We start from the raw sequence: 16,640 nt of genomic DNA on the forward strand, positions 1-16,640 counted from the left end.
GTTGGCTCAGGCCTTAAGAGAGAGCAATGAAGGAAAGAAGACTGCTTACCAGAAATGGTTAAGCTCGAAAAAGGCAGGAAGATAGAAGTAACTACAACACATTTAAGAGAGAAGCGAAAAGGGTGGTTGTCCGGGTTAAAAGCGAATAGTGGGAGAAGGGATGTGCCGACCTAGAACATTTAGTTCGATAAAACAAGGCATTAGAAGTTTGGCGGTTTATACGCAAGTGAGAGCTCCTGTTAAAATTGGAAGAGTAGCTAGAATGATTGCCATTTAGCAGTCGAAGATGTGTTTTAAGGATATTCTTACAGAAAACAGAGAAGAGTTTCGAGAAGAGCGGAATGAAGTGGAGATTTATCTTGTGGAAGAAGTGGCTGACACTGAAATTTATCAGGCCTTTCAAAAATCAAAAAATTGGAAGGCAGCCGGTGCTGGAGGCACAGTAAAGAAATTATTTAAACATGGAGGACCTAAACTGGTAGCAGTAGTAGTAATTATTCTTAACAAAGTCGTTCAAGGAGATGAAGTACCCCAAGGATGGAAGACATCACACGTTACCGCCATACATAAGAAAGGGAGCAGGAAAGACACGACGAATTACAAGGGAATGAATGTAATGGCTTCGGTGAGTAGGTTGTTTGGCAGTATAGCAAAAAAAAAAAAAACAATTTGGATTGGAAAAGCTGCAAATGTCGTTGTATCTCAGGAACAGATGGGTTTTACTAGTTGCAAAAGCTGTGTTGACATCTCTTAGGTATGATAGATTTTTCAGAAGATGATCGCAAAGATCAAGATCTGTATCTGGTGTTTGTTGATTTGGATAACGACCATAAATCTGTGCCTCGGAAGCTACTATGGACACCACCAGAAATAGAGTTGGCGAAAATGATATACCACGAATACGACGCAACTTTGACGGTTGGTAAGAAATCCCAGAGCCTTAAAGAGAGAAATGGATGTTCTAGCCTTATTTAAATTGGATGTTATGGCCTTATTTAAATTGTATTTAGAAGTCGTCATTGGTTAGTGGAATAGACACTGCAGAGTATGGCGTCAACGTTTACATTCATACTGTTTGCCGACGTTTAAGTATTTATGGGGGAATGATCCTTTTGGATCGACTGAGAAATGAATGTGTAAGACTGAAGATGGGTGCTGTTGAAACAGTCACAGATGCGACTGACGTTCGAGCACTAAGATGGTAGGGACATGTCAGGTGGAAATACAGCGATGGCCACAATGTTTGCTCAACTGGTCTCCGCCAGGGAGAAGGAACCGAAGGAGGCTCAGGGTATCATGGAGGGGTAACTATGGGAACTGTAGCCGAAGCCTTGGAAAGGAGAACTCTTTCGGAGGAAGACTGTCAGGATACAAGTTTGTGGCATCTGAGAACAGGCAGCTGTTGATAAGCGGAAAAAGTAAGTACTTATAGTTTTCAATAAATAGCAGCTTCACAATAGTTAATAAAATTTGCTAACTAAATTAATAGACATAATTATACGTTATCCATTTCGGAGCTATTAGTCCAGCATTGCAAAGTCCCGAAAGATATTTCCATTCTTTCGATTCACATTCTTCTGGATTGTTGTCTTATCAGAAAATTAGGTACAACGTAATCACGGCCAACTGTAAATATACCGAAGGTTACTCCCCAAAGTTTATTCTCTGAGATACAAACGTCATAGCACAGCGATATGCACATATACAGATAGCAATAGTACCACGTACGAAAGGTATAAAAGGACAGTGCATTGCTGGAGCTGTCATTTTTATTCAGGCGAGCCACATGAAATGTTTCCAAAGTCATTATAGTCGCGCAACGTCGATTAAAAGATCCATGGGACATTCCACGCCGGCCGCGGTGGACTAGCGGTTGTAGAAGGTTCAGTCTGGAACCACGCGGTTGCTACGGTCGCAGGTTCGAAGTCTGCCTCGGGCATGGCTGTGTGTGATGTCCTTAGGTTAGTTAGGTTTAAGCAGTTCTAAGTCTAGGGGACTGATGACCTCAAATGTTAAGTCCCATAGTGCTCAGAGCCAGTTGAATATTTATCTTTTTTTTTTGAACATTCCACTTCGGAAATCTTTAGGGAATTCAGTATTCCGAGATCCACACTGTCGAGGGAGTTTCGAGGAAACCAAATTTCAGGGATTAACTCTCAGAAGTGGCCTTCACTTAACGAACGAGAACGGTGTTTAGATAGAGTTGTCAGTGGTGACAGACGAGTAACGCTGTGAAAGCAGTGTTGCACTTACAAGGAACGTACACTACTGGCCATTAAAATTGCTACAGCAAGAAGAAATGCAGATGACAAACGGGTATCCATTGGACAAATATAATACAATAGAACTGACATGTGATTACATTTTCACGCTATTTGGGTGCATAGATCCTGAGAAATCAGTACCGAGAACAACCACCTCTGGCCGTAATAACGGCCTTGATACGCCTGGGCATTGAGTCAGAGCTTGGATGGCGTGTACAGGTACAGCTGCCCATGCAGCTTCAACACGATATGACAGTTCATCAAGAGCAGTGACTGGCGTATTGTGACGAGGCAGTTGCTCGGCCACCATTGACCAGACTTTTTCAATTGGTGAGAGATCTCGAGAATGTGCTGGCCAGGGAAGCAGTCGAACATTTTCTGTATCCAGAAAGGCCCGTACAGGACCTGCAACATGCGGTCGTGCATTATCCTGCTGAAATGTAGGGTTTTGCAGGGATCGAATGGATGGTAGAGCCACGTTGCCCACCCAGGTTCGTCGTTGAGTACACCATCGCAGGAGCTCCTGTCTGTGATACAGCGTCAAGGGTAACCGCAGCCATGGTCTCCGAGCTGATAGTCCATGCTGCAGCAAACGTCGTCGAACTGTACGTGTAGATGGTTGTTGTCTTGCAAACGTCCCCATCTGTTAACTCAGGGATCGAGACGTGGCTGCGCGATATGTTACAGCCATGCGGATAAGATGCCTGTCATCTCGACTGCTAGTGATACGAGGCCGTTGGGATCCAGCACGGCGTTCTGTATTACCCTCCTGAACCCACAGATTCCATATTCTGCTAACAGTCATTGGATCTCCACCAACGGCAGCAGCAATGTCGCGATACGATAAACCGCAATCGTGATAGTCTACAATCCGACCTTTATGAAAGTCGGAAACGTGATGGTACGGATTTCTCCTCCTTACACGAGGCATCACAACAACGTTTCACCAGGCAACGCCGGTCAGCTGCTGTTTGTGTATGAGAAATCGGTTGGAAACTTTCCTCATGTCAGGACGTTGCAGGTGCGCCACCGGCGCCAACCTTGTGTGAATGCTCTGAAAAGCTAATCATTTGCATATCACAACATCTTCTTCCTGTCGGTTAAATTTCGCGTCTGTAGCACGTCATCTTCGTAGTGTAGCAATTTTAATGGCCAGTAGTGTATGTGATTGCAAAAAAAAAAAAAAAAAAATAAAACAACTAACTCCCTGAAGTAGTTGTTACACATTAACGTACCAACGAGCACAGTATATGTACCTATACCCCTAACACCTTGCATAATGGTGGTTTTAATGGCCAGTAGTGTATTTCTATGGATGACAATGCGCCCTGTCACCAAGTCAGAAGAAGTCTGAAGACAGTTCGAGTGACTGACTTGGTCACCCATCGAACATTTGTGAGACATAATCGAGAGGTCAGTTCGTGCACAAAATCCTGCACCGCATCTCTTTCGTAGTTACGGACGACTGTAGAGGCAGCACGGCTCAGCAATTCCACTTGCTGAGTCGATGCCACGCCGAGTTGCTGCAGTACGCCGGGCAAAATGAGGTCCGGCGCAATATTTTGGAGGTATCCCCCGACTTATGTCACCTGAGTGTAGCTGGTGACTTTACTCGAAGTGGTCTCAACAGTAGAGGGGCCGCGTACCTCTGGAATCCACTGTCCGAGGAATCGGCGGCTGCGGGGGCGGCGGCTTCGGGGACGGCGGGGGCGGCGTCGGCGGGCTGCCGCTGCTGGAGCTTCTCGGGGGCGGGCTTGCCGCCCAGGTGGCGGGGCGGCAGCAGAGCGGCCGGCGTGAGGGCGGCGCCGCCCGCCAGCAGGCCGCGCGTGCCGATGTTCTGCAGGCCGAGCTGGCGCAGCACGTCGTAGTTGCCGAAGAACTGCGGCTGCCCCACCAGCACGAACTTCTGGCCCGGCCGCGGCGCCAGCGGCGACAGCGGCAGAGGCAGCGGGCTCAGGCCGGGCTGCTGCGGCTGCTCCGCGGGGGGCAGGCCCTCGTCCAGGTCCTCCAGGCGCGCCGGCGCTGCAGCTGGAGCCTGAACTGGAGCTGGAGCTGCCGACCCTGCAGCCGACTCTCCGCCAGCCGCCGCTGCGGGGGACGACGCCGGGTTCTCCACCTTCTGCGGCTGCAACAGCACAGACCCTACTGTAAGACTTGAGCGATCACCGGTTCTTTGGCGGCGTGAGACACGGTACCTAGGAACCGTTGTTGTTGTTGTGGTCTTCAGTCCCGAGACTGGTTTGATGCAGCTCTCCATGCTACTCTATCCTGTGCAAGCTTCGTCATCTCCCAGTACCTACTGCAACCTACATCCTTCTGAATCTGCTTAGTTTATTCATCTCTTGGTCTCCCTCTACGATTTTTACCCTCCACGCTGCCTTCCAATGCTAAATTGGTGATCCCTTGATGCCTCAGAATATGTCCTACCAACCGATCCCTTCTTCTAGTCAAATTGTGCCACAAACTTCTCTTCTCCCCAATCCTATTCAATACCTCCTCATTAGTTATGTGATCTACCCATGTAATCTTCAGCATTCTTCTGTAGCACCACATTTCGAAAGCTTCTATTCTCTTGTTGTCCAAACTGGTTATCGTCCATGTTTCACTTCCATACATGGCTACACTCCATACAAATACTTTCAGAAACGACTTCCTGACACTCGATGTTAACAAATTTCTGTTCTTCAGAAACTCTTTCCATGTCATTGCCAGTCTACGTTTTATATCCTCTCTACTTCGACCATCATCAGTTATTTTGCTCCCCAAATAGCAAAACTCCTTTAGTACTTTAAATGTGTCATTTCCTAATCTAATACCCTCAGCATCTCCCCACTTAATTCGACTACATTCCATTATCCTCGTTTTGCTTTTGTTGATGTTCATCTTATATCCTCCTTTCAAGACGCTATCCATTCCGTTCAACTGCTCTTCCAAGTCCTTTTCTGTCTCTGACAGAATTAAAATGTCATCGGCGAACCTTTTTATTTCTTCTCCATGGATTTTAATACCTACTCCTAGGAATCATCATTGACGAAAGGTGGAACTTCGGGAAACACATTGACACCGTAACCCAGAAAGCCCTTCAAACACTAAACAATCTCGTCTCCTTCGGACACAAAAGATTTCATCCTTACCCTAATGTCACAAAATTATACCACAACAGTATCTTAACATCAATAGTGGGTTACGGCTCGGGAGTCTGGGCACACAGGCTTACTAGGGTTGTGCCCGCCATGACAGTGAGAAGGGTCCAGAGAAGCATGATACTCAGATCTGTGGGGGCCTACACAACAAAAAAATGGCTCTGAGCACTATGGGACTTAACTTCTGTCGTCATCAGTCCCCTAGAACTTAGAACTACTTACACCTAACTAACCTAAGGACATCCTCCACACGGCTCCAAACCAGAGGACCGCGATCGACTCTGGGCACTATGCTGCAGATATTAAGCTCAGCTTGCACTCCGCGTGCGATGCTGGTTGTCTTCACCAAATCAGCCAGCCGCCGGAGGGAACCAAGGATGGCCTCAGAACCCAAGCGGCAGGCGTCATTCGTTCCGACATGTGCTACTATCTGCAGCCGGTCACACCCAGTGCGTTCAATAGTTGCCGGAAGGGCCTCCTCCACATTACGGACGAGACCCCCCCCGGCAAGCACACCGAGTGCACACTGGCATTCTTCCCCGACCTACCCGCTATTTTCCTGAGGGGCTCCATAACCCGCCTAACGTTGGAGCTCCCTATAACTAATAGGCCCGCCCTCTGTGACTGTCGGGAACTTGCCGGAGAATCGGCCACTGGCCCAACAGGCGAGGCATCCTGTGGTGGCTCGGAAACGATGTCATCACCACTAGGAAGCACCCCGTACCTGTTGGAAAGGGGTAAGGCAGCTGCCACGCGGCCAGATCCCACCTTCGCCTTTCGGCCAGGCACGCGCGAGCCCACCACTGTCCGCCATTCACCCTGGAGTGATGGCTGACCGGTAAGATGCTCACTGCCGGAAGACGCAGCGACATCAGGGGTTCCATGTGATTCCAAGGCCACCGAAGTAGGCATAGGTCTCACCACAGTTGCCCCAACGCCACTAGGAGCCGACGCCTGCGCCTCGAGCTCGATGAGCCTAACAGACAAAGCCTCCACTTGCCCCCGAAGAGTGGCCAATTCTCCTTGCGTCCGCTCACAACAACCACAGTCCCTACACATGACTATGTTTGCCCTACTCTATACGGTGACAAATTCCCAAGATAATCTTCTGATGAGCTACTCTGATAATCAAGAAACACTCACTGAAATACGAGACGCGAAAACTACGCTAGGTTTTCCCAGAAAAACTATTTAAAAGCTAAGCGCAGCAAATAAGTACAAAAACGCTTTATACAAACAGTACTCGCTGCTGCTGGTGCTCTCGCTCTGGCTGTCACAAGACAACTGCTGATTCAAGTGACTAGTGGCTAACGGCCGCGAAACAAACAAAAGACGGTTTTAGGGCGCTTTCTGTTCTAAACGATCAAGAAAACACTAAGAAATCTAACACGAAAACTACGTAAAGTTTTATCAAGAACTGTTAGTTACTATGCAGAGCAGATAAACACAAATAGAATCCCTTCCTTAGTGGAAGGTCGTAAACAAAATGCAAAATAAACGCTTTATACAAACAGTACACGCTGCTGCTGGTGCTCTCGCTCTGGCTGTCACAAGACAACTGCTGATTCAAGTGACTAGTGACTAACGGCCTCGAAACAAACAAAAGACGGTTTTAGGGCGCTTTCTGTTCTAAACGATCAAGAAAACACTAAGAAATCTAACACGAAAACTACGTAAAGTTTTATCAAGAACTGTTAGTTACTATGCAGAGCAGATAAACACAAATAGAATCCCTTCCTTAGTGGAAGGTCGTAAACAAAATGCAAAATAAACGCTTTATACAAACAGTACTCGCTGCTGCTGGTGCTCTCGCTCTGGCTGTCACAAGACATCAATGTATAAAATCATGGAGAGAATACTGTATGAGCGAAACCACCCTAAAATGCTACACCTTCGACAGCATCTTATATAACTGTGATAGTGAAACTGATAGTAAGGTGGTTGTATCCTGTTAAGCTAAGTACTGAAAGAATGAGAAATGATTATAGACAGAATGAAACCAACGGTTTGTACCAAGGGTACAAATATGTGCTTATGAAAAGGCAATATGATCGCCAGTCCAGAGGGGGCAAAAGTAATTTCAAGGAAATCTATTGTAATGGTTTCCTGGTTTAAAAGAACTGCTGGATCATGTCACACTTCAATAATAAGAAAGGTTGTAATCGATATGAACACACTCACAGGCTCTTACAATAACGACTGCCTGACACTATTAATGCGGTCGCGCGGTTCGAATCCTGCCTTGGGCATAGATGTGTGTGGTGTCCTTAGGTTAGTTAGGGTTAAGTAGTTCTAAGTTCTAGGGGACTGGTGACCTCAAAAGTTAAGTCCCATAGTGCTCAGAGCCATTTGAACCATTTTTACATGTTTTGCACGTCGGAGCTCAAAATTTGCTATCAATTGGATCTGGTATTTCAGTTCAAGCATTTAAATACACATAATCCTCAAGAATAAACACATATACTTTCAATTAATTTTCACTGTTAATTTACTAATACAATTACTGTAGCATGGGGTGACCTCGAATCTGTTCTATCTTGTAACTTTTTCAATAGCCAACACACTCAATAGTGAACATTAGCAGCATATATACATCAACATAAATAAACATTTTTCATTGATTACGAACCTTAATCTATTATGGCCAGTAACCTTAATAGTAATCTCGGTATCTAGTCAGAAGTTTAAATCGTGTGAAATAACTTCTGTATAACTTTTCTTTTAATAGACCTTTAAGTACCTATGTGACTACTATTAAGTGAAATTACAGTCTTTAATTAACACATGGAGCACTTTGAAGTAAGGCCTACTTCCAAATTACTAAAATGATTCCTGTTGATGTAACACTTTATTTTTCATAGGTTTTATATAACACCTTCAGTTTGATGCAGTTCTCGGACTGATCATGGAATCCATGTAGGATCTTAACAAGGCTGGTAAATCAGTACAAAGCAACGAATGTAACACAGCACTACACTGTGACGATTATACTGCAGAAACCTTACTAAACTCTGCTTCATGGACAAAACTAAAACGTAACTATGCGTGAAAGTGTACTACTCACGCTTCAAATGTTAGCCACACAATCGTGCCTCCAGAATCACATCGCACCGTAACTTCTTCTGACTTCGCGCGTTAAGATTTCTGTTATGGAGGTGCTTCCCTCAGTCATTTCCTACTACTAACAGTACTGTGGTTCCTATGCATGAACCAGGTACATTAATTAATAATTATCAGTATAGAGTGAGCAGCAATGAAATGTACAAATTGTTGGGGCGGATTCCTGACTTGAAATGGAGGTACTCTCAAAGTTTATCCTGAAATGCATCGTTGCCTCGGTAGATGGCGTTGACGAATGACAGTACCTCTAACCACGTGCTGTGTGTTCCTTGTGTGTTGCAGGTTGTGTGACTGAAGCAGCAGAATGGTCGGGTATTCACGTCGGGAACAAGGCGAGATGATGTCTGGTTATACCAAAACGAGTACCCTAAGGGACACCACCAAATCGCGCAACATTTCAAGGCATTATTGGGCGTTTGTGTGATCATGGGGCCTTTCAGGGAGACGAACGTGCATGGAGTTGGCGGACTGTGGGTTCAGCAGATTTGGAGGACTGGATTCTACAGGGTATTGAGACGAACTCTAGCACAAGCTCCAGGCACGTGGCCCACCAACATATTTTAAGCCGAAGTACGATTATGTGTATCCTGCATGACAACCACTACCATCTATATTACCTGCAATCCGAAGAATTCTACTCGAACGTCTTTTGTGACGTGGATGCAATGGAGCCCTATACTGTGTTCTGGGACGATGTGTTGTAGTTGCACGCACGCCGTCGATTTTCGGGCACATTTTCATAGGAATATTTTTCCTCCATTTCCAGTCAAGAAGCCGTCCTAGCATTTACACTAAATGACATAATTTTAAAATAACATTTACACAAAATTAAAACATCACAGAAATTTTAAATAATCTTGAAATATTTTCATATTCATTTGTAAGTCAATGAATTTAACGGTTACAGGTATTACACAATCAGTATTCTGGGTAGTTATAATTAAAATGGACCTACTCACAGAGGTCCAGTGTGGGCTGTAATTAAAAACTTGGTATATACAGAGAGTCCCATTTATCTGGACCACCCTAAATAACTGTTTGTCCAGATGCAAGTTACAAAATGTTTCAAGCAAATGTTCTTTAGCCGTTAGGGGGACATCAGTCAGCATGATTGCCTTCGTTGCAGCTTTGTTTTTTAGAAAGATATGAACAGCAGTATGACTTATTTAAATGGCAACCTGTATTTTTTATTCGGTAATTCATTTCTCCTCCTAAAGATCTAGCCGGCCGTTGTGGCCGAGCGGTTGTAGGTGCTTCAGTCAGGAACCTCGCTGCTGCTACGGTCGCAGGTTCGAATCCTGCCTCGGGCATGGATGTGTGTGATGTCCTTAGGTTAGTTAGGTTTAAGAAGCTCTAAGTTCTAGGGGACTGATGACCTCCGACGTTAAGTCCCATAGAACCCCTAGAACCGCTCGGCCACACGGCCGGCTCCTCTTGTGGATGAAGTGCCGCTAAGATCCAGACTGCTTATGTGGTATCAACACGATGGATGTCCAGCACATAATGCCTTGCGTGCACATCGTGTTCTGAACCGAAGGTATCCTGCCAGATACACTCCTGGAAATTGAAATAAGAACACCGTGAATTCATTGTCCCAGGAAGGGGAAACTTTATTGACACATTCCTGGGGTCAGATACATCACATGATCACACTGACAGAACCACAGGCACATAGACACAGGCAACAGAGCATGCACAATGTCGGCACTAGTACAGTGTATATCCACCTTTCGCAGCAATGCAGGCTGCTATTCTCCCATGGAGACGATCGTAGAGATGCTGGATGTAGTCCTGTGGAACGGCTTGCCATGCCATTTCCACCTGGCGCCTCAGTTGGACCAGCGTTCGTGCTGGACGTGCAGACCGCGTGAGACGACGCTTCATCCAGTCCCAAACATGCTCAATGGGGGACAGATCCGGAGATCTTGCTGGCCAGGGTAGTTGACTTACACCTTCTAGAGCACGTTGGGTGGCACGGGATACATGCGGACGTGCATTGTCCTGTTGGAACAGCAAGTTCCCTTGCCGGTCTAGGAATGGTAGAACGATGGGTTCGATGACGGTTTGGATGTACCGTGCAATATTCAGTGTCCTCTTGACGATCACCAGTGCTGTACGGCCAGTGTAGGAGATCACTCCCCACACCATGATGCCGGGTGTTGGCCCTGTGTGCCTCGGTCGTATGCAGTCCTGATTGTGGCGCTCACCTGCACCGCGCCAAACACGCATACGACCATCATTGGCACCAAGGCAGAAGCGGCTCTCATCGCTGAAGACGACACGTCTCCATTCGTCCCTCCATTCACGCCTGTCGCGACACCACTGGAGGCGGGCTGCACGATGGGGCGTGAGCGGAAGACGGCCTAACGGTGTGCGGGACCGTAGCCCAGCTTCATGGAGACGGTTGCGAATGGTCCTCGCCGATACCCCAGGAGCAACAGTGTCCCTAATTTGCTGGGAAGTGGCGGTGCGGTCCCCTACGGCACTGCGTAGGATCCTACGGTCTTGGCGTGCATCCGTGCGTCGCTCCGGTCCGGTCCCAGGTCGACGGGCACGTGCACCTTCCGCCGACCACTGGCGACAACATCGATGTACTGTGGAGACCTCACGCCCCACGTGTTGAGCAATTCGGCGGTACGTCCACCCGGCCTCCCGCATGCCCACTATACGCCCTCGCTCAAAGTCCGTCAACTGCACATACGGTTCACGTCCACGCTGTCGCGGCATGCTACCAGTGTTAAAGACTGCGATGGAGCTCCGTATGCCACGGCAAACTGGCTGACACTGACGCCGGCGGTGCACAAATGCTGCGCAGCTAGCGCCATTCGACGGCCAACACCGCGGTTCCTGGTGTGTCCGCTGTGCCGTGCGTGTGATCATTGCTTGTACAGCCCTCTCGCAGTGTCCGGAGCAAGTATGGTGGGTCTGACACACCGGTGTCAATGTGTTCTTTTTTCCATTTCCAGGAGTGTATATTGGTCGAGGAGGAACAGTTACTTGGACTGCTAGGTCTCCTGATTTAAATCCTCTGGACTTTTTTCTTTGGGGACGCATTAAAGACGTTGTCCATAGCGAATAGCAGGAAGCAGTAAATAATTCTTTCATTCAATGAGGGCAGCAGTGTATCGGTGTCCAGGGTCATCATTTTGAGCACCTTTGAATGTTATACTCGCGGGCAATCATACAGGAGAGTCAAAGTCAATTTTGTGTTATGCCTTTACTTGGTTTTCATTTGTTTTCTGACAATTCCAGCAAGTGGACGAGTTTGTGATCCTGGGCTCAAAGTCAATGTTGTGTTATGTAATTAATAACGTTGTGTTTCAGTGAATGGTACACTGTGATACATTTTTGAATAGGTCTTTAGGAGTGGATATGAATTACCGAATAAACAATACTGAGTGCCATTTAAAAAGTCATACCGCTGTTGATATTTTTCTAAAAAACAAAGTTACAACGAATGCAGTCATGCTGGTTGATATCCCCCTGACGGCTAATGAACATTTGCTTGAAACATTTTGTAACTTGCATCTGGACAAACACTTATTTATTGTGGTCAAGATAAATGGTTCACCCTGTGTAGCAATGCGTTAACGCGGAACCGATTTATGCTGAAAAAAAATTAGTTCGAATTTTGGCCACCAGGTTCAAATCTGGAGCTGTGAATGGAAGAAAAATGGCTCTGAGCACTATGGGACTTAACATCTGAGGTCATCAGTCCCCTAGAACTTAGAACTACTTAAACCGAACTAACCTAAGGACATCATACACATCCATGCCCGAGGCAGGATTCGAACCTGCGACCGTAGTGTGAATGGAAGAAAGGCATATAGAAATGTTTCCATATGAAGGGTGCTGGGAAAAAAGGATGAGGATCCACTTTTTATGAAAAATGAGCTTGCAGTGAATTTGTATAGATGTCCTACCATCCTGTACCTTCTTCTTGTTAGTGTTTCCCGTATATTCCTTTCCTCACCGTTTCTACGGAGAACCTCCTCATTCCTTACCTTATCAATCCACCTTGTACTTTTACGGCTACCAATGTAAAACTTTCCGTACTCTTGACCATGGGATGGTCTATTCTGGTTACACTGCACGAGCAGTAGCACATGCTGGATTGTCAGTTACACCAACAGCAACCTCGTCAATAGCTTCAACCGGCTTAGGACGCCTTCCTCTTCCAGGTGCCACGCCAGGCTTAACAGTGTTTTCGAATTTCGTTATAATCTTTTTTAAACCATTTAATGACATCAGGCTTCGCCTCAGACCTCTCAGTCGGCGATATTTTCTCAATGCAGCGCTGTAGCGGCTGCCACTCACGTAAAACAGTTTCACTAACAGCACCTGGTATGTATTCTCGATAGCCATACGGTTCGTTGACGTTATGGCTTGTCAAATGACGGCGTGGATGTCATATCTTTATACAAACAGCGTACAGCGCCAAATTTGAACCTGGTGGCCAAAACTGGAACTAATTTTCTTGGTGCCTAACTCGGTTTTGTATTAAAGCATTAGAATATGAAGGGCTTATTTCAATACTGATACAAGTCTATTTTTGTTCATTCTGAGATACAGAGTCCTAAAGTTAAAAGTATTTATACTTGAATATTTCTGGTACCTCAACTGCAGATTTTTCAGCGCTCATTTAGCTTTAGGACTCTGTATCTCAGAATGAACAAAAATGGACTTGAAACTTCCTGGCAGAGACTCGAACTCGTTTCCCGCACACAGTTTTAATCTGACAGAAAGTTTCATATCAGCGCACACTCCGCTGCAGAGTGAAAATCTCATTCTGGAAACATCCCCAAGGCTGTGGCTAAGCCATGTCTCCACAATATCCTTTCTTTCAGGAGTGCTAGTTCTGCATGGTTCGCAGAAGAGCTTCTGTAAAGTTTGGAAAGTAGGAGACGAGATACTGGCAGAAGTAAAGCTGTGAGGATGGGGCGTGAGTCGTGCTTGGGTAGCTCATTTGGCAGAGAACTTACTCGTGAAAGGCAAAGGTCCCGAGTTCGGGTATTGGTCCGGCACACAGTTTTAATCTGCCAGGAAGTTTCATATCAGCGCACACTCCGCTGCAGAGTGAAAATCTCATTCCGGAAAAATGGACTTGTACCACTATTGAAATAAGCCCTAAATAAGTCCTAAAGTTAAATGAGCGCTGAAAAATCTGCAGTTGAGATACCAGAAATATTCAAGTATAAATACTTATTTTGAAATAAGCCCTTCATATGTACCGAGTTTCGCTGCTATGCGATGATTAAAACTCACACTGGACCTCCTTGAGTAACTGTTCATTAATTATAACCACCCAGTGTAAACAGGTCGGCTTTTCGAGCTAGTTTGAGTCTGTAACAGCTTTCAGAGTCATTGAAGCCTCTGATGATGTCTCCAGCATTGGAAGACGAAACGTTTGCAACGGAATAATTCGTACCTTGTGGACCACTGCCTTAAGCTAATAAGTATCAGCAATAACGCAAATATGGACGGTGAAAACATGCGTTCTATAATCGTAGGTTTGTTCATGAGGCTGTGTTCAGAGACAGCAGATTAGTGGAAATCTGCGATATTAAATGTGCCAGCGTTCTGAAATCTTTACTTATTGTCTGCCCAGTGTAGGTGGGATGTGCTAGCAATATTTGGTCAACATCTTGATGGATACAATCATTCTGAAGGTTGCATTTCTAACAATTTGAAAATATTACATACTGTGCCAAAAGGACCACTGCTAAATACTTTAGAAGAAATTGAAATCTTTTCACTTCACAAAAGTAATCCATTATCTGTTTTAAACGAACAACTTCAGTTCAAAGACAAACATTTCTTTGAACTTTTCGATGATCTGCTTTAGAACGTTTACTCTTCTGTCCTTTGTTTTTTTAAAATTATTGAGACTTTTAGAAAATATTTTATCTTTACATTGTAATTTTATTTCACCAAACATTATTTTATGACTGACTATCTGTTTTAGAAATTTTGCTTATATGCTTTTAGACTGCATATTACTAATTCACATCCTTTTATTTTTGACACTATGGCTCATAATATTAAAATTTTAAATTCCTTCCATTTTCATTATTTTTATTTGTTTATAAGACTGGCATATAACTTAAGGAATAGCAATTCCTTTTATAAAATGTCACATGTAATTTACATACCAACTTCATAGACAATATTTTATATATATGGACAACTACTTCATATCGTATTTGTGCAGTATGTAGTATACATGTCAGCTAAAGATTATTGCAGCCTACTCATTGAAAATCGTTTCAATAAAGACATGTTGCTGCTCAATAATACATCGTCTGACGTGATAGTCTTCGCTATTCCACTTCCGCAACAACTTCGTTGGAAAGAAGCCTGCTGCCACATCTTTGCATTGGCGTTTTTCCTCACCATGGCAACCACTAGTTCGCCTATCGACTTTACAACTTCAGTGGAAAGAAGCCTGCTGCCTCATCTTTGGAACGGCATCCAACTTCACCATGGCAACCAGTGGTTCCAAATGGTTCACTAACAGGCCTTGAGAGGGCAACCCATGTACTGCCAAACCGAAGTTCATTTATCCTACATATTTAAATATTTTTAACGCTTGTTAATTGACAACAGCTGTTTCATAAGCTAAGTTTAGTGTGTATTTATTTTTAATTCTTGACAATGTTCTTTTAACTAAGAAATTTTAAATTGTAATTCGACTTATAACTCATTGGTTAGTAACGACATCATGCCGTCAGAAGTGGGTAGAGCCTCCATTATATATAATAAGACGTGCACTGGTTTCTCCAGTAGTGATTCTCTAACAGAAAGAGTTTCCTACTCAATGGTAATTCATCGTTTTATTGCTTTATAACTTTATGTATTTTCTGTAATGTATTGTTGTTGTGGTCTTCAGTCCTGAGACTGGTTTGATGCAGCTCTCCATGCTACTCTATCCTGTGCAAGCTTTTTCATCTCCCAGTACCTACTGCAACCTACATCCTTCTGAATCTGCTTAGTGTATTCATCTCTTGGTCTCCCTCTACGATTTTTACCCTCCACGCTGCCCTCCAATACTAAATTGGTGATCCCTTGATGCCTCACAACATGTCCTACCAACCGATCCCTTCTTCTGGTCAAGTTGTGCCACAAACTTCTCTTCTCCCCAATCCTATTCAATACTTCCTCATTAGTTATGTGATCTACCCATCTAATCTTCAGCATTCTTCTGTAGCACCACATTTCGAAAGCTTCTATTCTCTTCTTGTCCAAACTATTTATCGTCCATGTTTCACTTCCATACATGGCTACACTCCATACGAATACTTTCAGAAATGACTTCCTGACACTTAAATCTATACTGGATGTTAACAAATTTCTCTTCTTCAGAAACGCTTTCCTTGCCATTGCCAGCCTACATTTTATATCCTCTCTACTTCGACCATCATCAGTTATTTTGCTCCCCAAATAGCAAAACTCCTTTACTACTTTAAGTGCCTCGTTTCCTAATCTAATTCCCTCAGCATCACCCGACTTAATTAGACTACATTCCATTATCCTTGTTTTGCTTTTGTTGATGTTCATCTTATATCCTCCTTTCAAGACACTGTCCATTCCATTCAACTGCTCTTCCAAGTCCTTAGCTGTCTCCGACAGAATTACAATGTCATCGGCGAACCTCAAAGTTTTTATTTCTTCTCCATGGATTTTAATACCTACTCCAAATTTTTCTTTTGTTTCCTTTACTGCTTGCTCAATATACAGATTGAACAACATCGGGGAGAGGCTACAACCCTGTCTTACTCCCTTCCCAACCACTGCTTCCCTTTCATGTCCCTCGACTCTTATAACTGCCATCTGGTTTCTGTACAAATTGTAAATAGCCTTTCGCTCCCTGTATTTTACCCCTGCCACCTTTAGAATTTGAAAGAGAGTATTCCAGTCAACATTGTCAAAAGCTTTCTCTAAGTCTACAAATGCTAGAAACGTAGGTTTGCCTTTCCTTAATCTTTCTTCTAAGATAAGTCGTAAGGTCAGTATTGCCTCACGTGTTCCAGTGTTTCTACGGAATCCAAACTGATCTTCCCCGAGGTTGGCTTCTACTAGTTTTTCCATTCGTCTGTAAAGAATTCGTGTTAGT

General features: G+C 44.7%; 1 protein-coding gene across 1 annotated transcript in view; it reads right to left on the reverse strand.

Annotated features, from left to right (window-relative positions):
- The window catches only part of LOC126418756 (uncharacterized), a 136,144-nt gene that overhangs the window by 9,992 nt on the left and 109,512 nt on the right, over window positions 1-16,640 (reverse strand). The window contains exon 5 of the mRNA XM_050085681.1: window positions 3,911-4,389. Coding sequence (XP_049941638.1) covers window positions 3,911-4,389 — 479 coding nt within the window. The remainder of the gene's footprint in view (window positions 1-3,910; window positions 4,390-16,640) is intronic.

The sequence above is a fragment of the Schistocerca serialis genome, chromosome 9, assembly GCF_023864345.2.
Source record: "Schistocerca serialis cubense isolate TAMUIC-IGC-003099 chromosome 9, iqSchSeri2.2, whole genome shotgun sequence".
In the NCBI taxonomy this organism is placed as follows: Eukaryota; Metazoa; Arthropoda; class Insecta; order Orthoptera; family Acrididae; genus Schistocerca; species Schistocerca serialis.